General features: G+C 48.9%; 1 protein-coding gene across 2 annotated transcripts; it reads right to left on the bottom strand.

The window, feature by feature from the left end:
* Positions 1-272: 272 nt before the first annotated feature.
* Positions 273-8920, bottom strand: TAF8 (TATA-box binding protein associated factor 8). Of its 2 annotated transcripts, none has more exons than XM_019546640.1 (8): positions 8872-8920; positions 7700-7856; positions 6710-6808; positions 6250-6312; positions 5205-5329; positions 4736-4883; positions 4003-4145; positions 273-3531 (listed from the first exon to the last, which is right to left on the bottom strand). In XM_019546640.1, exons 1-8 carry the CDS (start codon positions 8902-8904, stop codon positions 3388-3390), a joined length of 912 nt encoding a protein of 303 aa, XP_019402185.1. In that variant the 5' UTR covers positions 8905-8920; the 3' UTR covers positions 273-3387. The 2 variants fall into 2 exon arrangements, with proteins under 2 accessions (XP_019402185.1, XP_019402184.1); XM_019546639.1 differs by lacking the exon at positions 8872-8920 and adding an exon at positions 8498-8617.
* Positions 8921-9579: the final 659 nt, after the last annotated feature.

Here is a 9579-nt window from a genome sequence, read left to right on the forward strand (position 1 = left end):
AACTCCTGCGAGACCGTTTCAGGCTGGACATAAGGAAGAATTTCTTTCCTGTCCGAGCCCCCAAGGTCTGGAACAGCCTGCCAGCGGAGGTGGTTCAAGCGCCTACACTGAACACCTTCAAGAGCAAATTGGATGCTTATCTGGCTGGGATCCTATAACCCCAGCTGACTTCCTGCCCTTTGGGCAGGGGGCTGGACTCGATGATCTCCCGAGGTCCCTTCCAGCCCTGATGGCTATGAAATCTATGAAACTACTTTTCCCCCCACTTTTTTAAAAAAACAAGAATCTTTATCATCCAAAAAAGCCTAGTCCAAAACCAACCAAAAATAGAAATTTTATAAATATACAGTGTCTATATGTACATACATTATACACAACAATGCCCGACAGGGCTGAGGCTGGCACAGACAGGGCTCTTTCAGTAGAGACGGGATGGGAAAAAGAAAGGTGACCTTGATTCCTGCTGGTGGATCAGATCCAGAGAAAAGATTTTACCTGGCAGTGCAGGTGGTACGTCAGTCCCAATCCTTGTCCACCTGAAGTCAAGAGCAAACCAGAAGTTCCCTTCAGCAACCAATTCATTCAGGGGGCCACAGTGAATTCTCATTCAGGGACTGTTAGGTAGGGGTGTGACATCACTATTAGCTATAACACCAACTGCTTTTGGCCAAGGAGGTATTCTGAGTGGATGAGGTTTCTAAAAGGACTGTGCAAATCCCAGCACAGACTTTCTACCCAGGATCTTGGCCACAGCACATAGAGAGTCTTTGTCGGCCTCCCAAAAGCAGTCTTATGATGATACTTGGTGGGAGTGAAGATGCTGGGGTGGTTCCTTCTTCACGTTACCAGCAGGCCCTGGTATCCATAAATGCTGCCCCTTTGTTGGCTGGGTGAACAGAAAGCCTCTTCCATACATGGGCAGCAGAGGCCAATGCTGCAGTCTGCAGTATGTATCAGGGACTGATCCAGGTCTCCTAAGGCAATATCACAAACTGTTCAAGGACTCAACATACTGGTTATCAGCACTGAGGGAAGGGAGGGTACACGTAAGTAACAGGAAAGACAACGGTGAAAGGGTAACACCATAGATACTAGCCTGTAAGGAGAGAAGGAAGGGCATAGACACATTGCCCTCTGGCTTCTGCTTCCCTGCCCAAATGCTCAACAGGCTGGGTGTTAGGGAGCCTGAGAAAGTTCTGAATACTTCTAACTTCAGTGTAAAGATGGAATTTTCCAAAATTGAGTTGAGTGGGATTGAGATTTTTCCTACTTTTTGCCCCAGAAACTGCATTTCTTACCTATACTGCTTGGGGACAAAAGGTCTGTGCTTTGCTTCCAGCTCCTACTGACTGAAGTTCTTGTGTTCTCCCCCCATTTTTTTTTTTTATGTTTACATACTCAACCAGCTGTCTGATTTTCTTCTGTCTTGGGCAATGACATTTTTTGGTGTAGCCCAGCCAAAACTTGTGATGAATTCATGTATCCATGCAACTGTGATCCCTGTATTGGGAGTTAGAACCTTCTATGCTTCCAAGAATAATAATCAATCGATTAATAAGGGAGCCTGGAGAGGTCAGGCAATTTAAAGTGAACTGTCTTGACCTCAGTGCAGCATTTTCATCTATGAACAGGAGATGTGATCTCTGCTGCTGCTGGAACCATGCATGGAATTGCCTTGTGACTTACAACTACTTAAATCAAAAGAAAGCTCTTTGGCACGGGGCAGCTCTCTGGTTGACTGCATATAGTTAATTGCAGTGTGGACCACCTATACTGAGCTCTCTTTAATCAGTCAAAACTGTGCAAGCCCATCAGTATTTTGCTTGTGTAATTGCTAAGTGATAATGAAGTAAGGGCCTCTACAGGCAGGCTTAACTGCTGACTTATCATTCCTTGGCCACTGATCATGATGAAACTAGTAATATTTTTCCACTTGAAAAATAAAAGGCATCAGCACTGAAAAATGAGGTGATTCTAGCAAAACAGAAGCCCTGTATTTCAGCAGGAGAAAACAGGCCACGCTATTGATCTCATGGACTGTCAGTCGACTGGTTTTCATTTCACATGTCAAGATGCAGCAGCTTTCAAACAGCTGGTGGAATCTCAAAAGGAACTGTATTGCATTGAAAACAACAGAACTGAAAGGTAGCCTGAAGTGGCTGCTAGATCCTGCTGTTCTGACTGCAAGAAAATAGTCTAAGTGGAGAGGTATGAACACTACACTACGCACTTCAAAGTGCAGCTTATAATCAGAGAAGCCAACATGAAGTGGTGGCCTTGAGGGCTATATTTATTCTTCTCTCCTTAGCTGATGTATGCAATCAGTTTACCATACAAAAGTCCTTCGTTCTTGAGTTTATTCTGAACTGCCAACATTGCTAATAGCTTAGGAACTGAGAATCCACCTAAGGTTTTCTGCCTCTCATCGTATGGTCTCCTCAGAAAATAAGGCCTGAAAAGTAAAAATCAGCTGCTGCTATGTAAAGTTGTTCAAAATCCAGCACCATAGCTGAAAGATGTGAGGATGATCACCTTGGGCTTTGGTCAGATAAGTGCACAAATAACATGGGAAGACACATAAGCAGTAGATCTGTGGAGTAAAAAGGGACCCACTTCACAGACCTGCTGGGTCAGAAAGGATGGAAATCAAATTCCTGACTGACCTGCAATAGTATGAATGATCTCTGTAATTTGCTGTTAAACACCAGTATAAGCAGGACACTTGCAAGGCTCCCTCCTGTGCTGACACTTGTCAAAGCCTGCCCTGATGCTCCTGAACAGACAAATAGGAAATAGAGCCAAACCAAAATGCAATCCAGGAATGGCAGACTCCAGATGTCAAATTCATGTCCCAGTCTTTGGACAGCCCAAACTCTGGGAAGTTTTTAAAATCTGGCACTCTGCTTCCAGCCAAATTTCGGGTTCAAACAGAAGTTCTACTGAACAAGATTTGAACCCGGCTTATGCTCTCTCTCAGCTGGGAGAGACTGTCTTTCACGGAGTCTGTAAGAGAACCGTGAAGCCCAGGAGTCCCTGCGTTCTGCACAGTCCGTTAGGAAGCAGCAACCAGTGAAAATCCTTTTGTGCTGCTCTTCCTAAAGTAAATCCAGCCCACAAAGAAGAGGAACATCACATCTGGAGCAGATGGGCTGCGTCTGGTCTGAAGGCTGGTGGTCTACAATGATAGCTACCCCTTCCGCGCTGGCCATGCCAAGCCAACGGGGAGAAGCAAAGGAGAGGGAAGAAGGAAGAGAGAAGCACGGAGTTGGATCAGTACAAAATGATCATCTTCCCTTTGCCATTCAACCCTCAGTAGTAGAGGACACCTCCCTGGAACAGTCAGAGGAGAACTGGTCTCCCTCCTCCATGCTGTCAACCTGCCTCAGCTCACTTCTTCCGGCGGATCTTGGGTTTCTTCACGGGCCGGAGGTAGGGATTATCAATCATGTTCTCTTCTCCATTGCGGCTGCCAGACAGGGATGTATTTTGCTGCAGCACCGATGCATTCTCCTTCTCAGTGCCTGAATCATCCTACCAGATAAGACAATAAACAGGCAAAGTTAGGACAAAGCTCTATAAGGAAACATGAACTGTGGAGCTTGCAGACAACACACCAGCTATGACAAACAGGGTATAACCACGAGCAGCACAGAGGAGGACAAGCCCTGATTTCTAACAGAAGCAGGTCACTAGGAGAACAGCACAAGATCCCAGGGAAACACTCCCTCTCTAACGCTGAAGTAAGAGCATCATCATATTCGGGATGCAACTTTAATGCCCACGAGGCTCTGTGCCATCAGCCAAACCGTGGTAAAAAACAAGGGCAATTTGTCAGCCATTTACACCAGTGCAAAAGGGGTATAAATACTCCCCAAATCTACCAAATCTTGGAGCCCCTTGATCCAGGTGGAAACAATGCCCAAAGGAGCCAGGCAGAGGAGAGTCCCACCCGAAGAGTCAAGGCGGCCCTGAAGATTTCCAAGGCTCTGAGGTGGGGCATACCGTGCTCATATGGAGGGGGAGGTTCTCCGTGTCTGTCTGGTCATCTTGCTCGGACGAATCTGTTTCTTCCATCTGCTGCATCTCCAGCTCCGAGGGGAGAAGAGCCGTCAGGTATGGTATTGTGAACGGTCTGGCAGCAATCACTAGGGGAAAGAGAATGCAGTCAGCCCCACAGGAGATGTTTCTTGATTAAATTCATGTTACGTCTGAGACAATGGGTAGCAGGAAGGAAATAAGCAATAAATGACAAGACCAAGTTTCCTGAGGCACCACGTGCCCAATTATCAGAGGAACCGAGCACACGTAGCTCCTACTGGCTTTGTAAGCTGCTCCACGTCAGCGCTTGCAAAAGCCAGGCCCAAAGAAGAGATGCCACTTGCTGAAAGCAACAAAGTGGCTTAGCCTAGATTAGAACCAGAGTCCTGGCACACGGCACCCTGACCAGACAATACCCCTCAGGACTGACAGTCCTTTGGTTAGTCTGGGACTCAGGAAAACCAGGTTCACTTCCCCGCTCTGCCAGAGACCACCTCCCCATCCCCCCAAGAAACCTTCAGAAATCTGAGCCTCAGTTCTCCATCTGTAAAATGGGGATAATATCTCCCTACCTCAGGGATGCTGGGAAAAAAATCCATCACGGAGTCTGTAGTCATGGGAATTGTAGAAATACCTACAAGGAGTAGCTAACCATTAACACAGTGTCTGGCATGGTACGTCTTCAAGTCGCTCTTACATGGAAACGTGCTGACATCATCCTTGAAGAGACTCTGCGTCTCTCCCGTCTTTGCCATGAAGCGAGTCAAAGCCCGTTCTACATCACGCCTCTGAGATGCTGCCTTTTCCCGCAGGACCTGGTAATCCGAAACAGGCTCCCGGTATGTCTGTTGGTAAGGGAGGGAGAGAACAACAAGAATAAGAAGATTTGGGATTGCAGGCAGTAGCCCTGTTACACGCTTAACGGGCACAGCCAATATCATTAGGCTGTGAACAATACACATAAACCAAAGCAATGCAATAGAAACCATTCAGCTTGGAAGGTTTGACATCCATGAACCTGCAAGTAAGGGTGGCCCAGGGAATTTAAAACAAGCCCTGTGATGAACAGGGCCAGACTTATAATAAAGTACTTATTTGCGATAGATTCCTGTTCCCATAGCTCCAAAGCGACAAGTGGCATACTTCATAAAGCCTCTCTCACTCACTGGAGTTTTGATGTAGGTGTGAGGATCTGGGAACTCAGGGAAATGGCTGGGGATGTGCGATGGATGAGGTTTGTTCTGTCCAGCTGTCAGGGCTTTGGGAGTCACAGGCTGATTTGTCACAGGGGCTGCAGTTAAATAAAACAAGATCACTCATCTTTGCTCAGCCAAACACTCGGCGTAACGAGAGACATGCCATGCTAAACTGATCCGATACCTGTCCCAGCAGACCTTTTAGAGTATAACAGGAATAGACCATTTCCGAAAAGCAAAAGCCTTAGATTGCATTACAGATCACACAGAAGAAAAATCATTAGTTTAAACTGTCAGTGGCCTGTATTCATCCCATGTATGAAATACGTGAGCAATAATTAAAACCAGCTTGAGAAGTCCAATGGGCACTGAGAACATGAGGGTAACAGCACATAGTTTGGCAAATGATGCCCCAATCCTTTACACTGGTTACAGAAAAATCTAAATCTAATTTCTCCCAAGTGTTAGGCTCAACAGACCTTCGAAAACCAGATGCTCTTTGGATGCACACGGAGGGGCTGACAGAGCATGGAATACGTGAGCGTTCAAGCACAGGTTTTGGAAGTTTCCCAAAGCCAAGACCTGCAGGTCCTCAACACTGAAAGAACATCAGCAGCTTTACAGTCACTGAATTACTTGTGCATGCTTGGGTTCCCTTGCTGGAGTCCTTAAAAACATCAATCAGTTTTGCAGTTCTGTTTGCTGTTAATTTCAGTTCATTTTGCCTTTTGGTTGTAGCCCAGATACTGACCTCTGCAATATGCTGGGCAAACACTGGAAGAGAGGATTTTATTTGTTAAAATCGTTTATTTAAAAAAATCCTTGGGACTGTTTTATGGATTGCTCAGTAAATCAGACCATTGTTTCCTATATCATTTTTTCAGCCAAATCTAACCTCATATGGCCCCTCTCATTACAATTTCAATCTACTTTTATTGCTTTGATCTACTTATCTACAGTAGTTTGGGGCTGCACCCATTGGTTTCTTCCTTGCTGGAAGGATACCCGCACGTACGTGCAGTGATGACCATCCTCTGGGAGCGCTTGGCATATGCGGGAAGAGTGTCCACGTTGAACCCTGAAAGGCAGAAGGATAAAGTGAAATCACATCATGCCAGATAAAAGGACTCAAGGGTAAAGAAAGCATGCTGGGTGCCTGCTCGGACAGAAAACATACCTTCTAAGCCCATTCTATTTGAGATCTCAACCTCATGCTAAAAGGTCTGTCAACGATGAAAAAGCACTCTCTCCACAACTCCCAGCCATCCAGTGCTATGCTGCAGTGCTCATAATCCAGGGATTGGGGCATTTTTCAACACCCCCATCAACTACAGGGAAAGCAATGCTGCAGCTAGGACGGGCAGCTGAGGTCCAACAAGCCACGTTCTAATCCCACAAAAACTGAGGACAGGAGAAACACTCTCTCCCCATCTCAACTTCAGCTCCATGAGAACCACTGTATGTGCGTCACTCACCCATCTCGACCAAGGTAACAACAATATCCGAGAGGGTTGGCTGAGTCCTTGCTGTGTGTTCGCAGTAGGACTTGGCGCTCCTTCCAATTTCTGAAACATCTGGGAAAAGACATGGCCCAGAAAACTGATACATGAAACAATCATCTACCAATATACAGCAGCCTAATTCTGGTTATGTAGTCTGGAGATGATCTTCAGAGATCCCTTCCAAGTACTTCAGAAAGGATGCAGAAATATTACTGCTTCCTTGTTTAGGCCTCTGGTTAAAAATGCAATCTGACCAGCAATGGCCTTGCAGACACACTAAAGATCTAATAACCCGGCAGCTTCCACTAAAACGCCAACACAGAACAATGTGTGGATCTAGGAGGCAAGCGCATTAGTCAGAAAGCCGGATATGCATTCTCCATTACCAAAATACCTGAACACCTGAGAGTCTACTGTATATTTACCCTCGCATCTTTGTACAGTACTGCAGGGCAATTATTCCTATTTTACAGATGAACCCAGATGTCACAGATTTAGCTGCCCAACTCCCATTGATTTTTTCATGAACTCCCACCAAAGTCACTGGGAGGGGGACTCTGATCAACACCTTGCTCAAGATCACAAAGGAAGCTTATGGTGAAGCAAGGACTGGGGTGTAGGTCTTCCAAATAGCAAACTACTGCTGTAGCCACTGGACCATCCTTCTTGCCAGTTCCTCCACTGACACCAATGAATACAAGTGCATAAAAAACAAAAGCAACCAAGTTGGATGCCTAGCACAAAGTGTCATCTAAGTAATTAAGACAACCCAATGAAAAGCTTCAGCAGTGATCTCTTAGGCATGTTAATGTCACCACATCTGAGCCACCCATTTGTTTTTCCAGCGAGATACCAGGTATTCCAACAAGGCCCCTTTTTTCTGCCTCTCCAAAACTCCACCGATGCCTCTAAATTTCACCTCTGTATTGACAAACAGTTTCATCCGTGCCACCAAACACTTACAGCTCTGCAACATTTCCGTCAGCGTTTCCACCGCCGCCTTCTCAGCGCTCTCAAACCCGGCTTCCGTCAGCAAGGAGCTAACCACCACCTGGAGGGTCCTCCTCCGAGCCAAGTAATAGTTGTCCGCGGGGGTTGTGGCGTATTTGCCACAGGACCTCTGTGGAAACAGATTCCCCACCCCAAAGGAGCCTGTTAATGCAGAGAAGCCCCTTGGGAGTCCAGAGAGATGAAAAACAACTGCACTAGGTGACAGACAAGCCTCGCAGGGAGGGAGTCTTCCCAAAGCACCCAAGCATTGCCAATATAATTAATGCCCGCTTGGTCTCGGATCCCTTCTCCTGTTCCAATCTAACAGAAGAACAGCTTGGACACAAGCTTGGGGAAGTCGGAGATCATGCTGATTCTTCCGTACCGTCCGCCCCATGGGACTGAGCAAGCCCTAGACCTGGGGCTAGGACACGCCCAGGTGGGGCAGCCTGCAAAAGGAACACGGCAGAGGCGGCACGGTGCAGCGGTTACAGCCAGGGACAAGGAAGCTGAGCTCCCCACTCCGATTTAAGACACGGAACAGGTTCTTCTCGTCTCGCCTCTGCAGGTGGCCGGCCTCCCTGGATCAGCGGCTCCAGCTTGGCTTCCTGCTGGCGCGTCAGAGGTCCTGGCAGCAGCAGGGAGCTGCAGATGGCCATGCTGCCTTTCCCCGCAGCTGGGGGCATGCAACTTCCCCAGGGGGCAGAAGGGAAACAGAGGCACCCCCAGCAGGAAGGGAACCCAAGCACCCTGCCCTTGCCTTGCCTTTACCTGCTGGGCCCTCCTGCCCCTGGTTCCATCCATGCAGCTCCCCACCCTGCTCTGCCCCACGTGCCAGGCAGGCGCTCCTGGAGAACCAGCACCATGCACTGTGCCTTTAAAACCAAGCCACATGACCCGCAGCCCACCCCTCTGATTGGCAGGAGCGGTGGCTAATCCCATCAAAGCACCCTTGACCAATCCACAACCCTGTCACAATCCCGCCCACCCCAACACTTCAGCCAATCAGAGTTTTCCGCTCTTAGCAGCAGGCCTCGAGGCCTCCGCAGCGGACGGCCTCTATCCCCTGGGAAGAATTATTCGATTCCCCGACAGCCTGGGCCCGGGGCTCGGCCGCTATTGGCGGGCCCCCCCCCCGCCGTTACCGTGCTCGAGCCGCTGGACGCCGTATCCGCCATCTTGGGCTCCAGCGCAGCTGTGCGCACGCGCGGCCGCGCGGAGCAGCTTGGGAGTTGTAGTTCCGGCCCTGGGCTCGGAGAGCAGATCGTCTAGGGGGCGCAGGAGCTGCCTGAGTGTGTTTGGAGCCCGAGCCAGGAGCCTGTAGCGCTTCTCATGAAGGCTGCTCCCTTGGGCATCCTCACAGGCACCCAGGACTGGTGCCCTTGGACTCTGGACCCTGATCCGGAGGCACCAGAACGCAGCTGACGGCACCCCTCCGCCAGCTGCAGCAGGAGGCAAAGCGCCACATGGATCCGAGTGCTCAGCTGCAGGGACGAGGCTGGTTCAGACGCCCCGTTAAGAGCCGTCTGGTTCCAGGGACGGATCCGTGGGGTACCATGGTGCTGTGACACCCCGCTTTGAGCCGTGCTGCACCCAGAGTTTCACACCAGCCATCTGGTCGGGATGCACCCCCTAACTTCATGAATTCTTCTCATCTGTCTCCATGATTGGGCCCCCACTACAGAAAGGATGTGGGCAAATTGGAGGATGTCCAGTGGAGGGCAATGAAAATGGTGAGGGGGCTGAGGGATAGTTTCATAGTTGGTCGGGTCGGAAGGGACCTGAGCAGATTATTAAGTCCGACCCCCTGCCATGGCAGGAAAGAGTACTGGGGTCAGACGACCCCAGCAAGG

This window comes from Crocodylus porosus, unplaced genomic scaffold (assembly GCF_001723895.1).
Source record: "Crocodylus porosus isolate Cpor-Errol unplaced genomic scaffold, CroPor_comp1, whole genome shotgun sequence".
Taxonomy (NCBI): Eukaryota; Metazoa; Chordata; order Crocodylia; family Crocodylidae; genus Crocodylus; species Crocodylus porosus.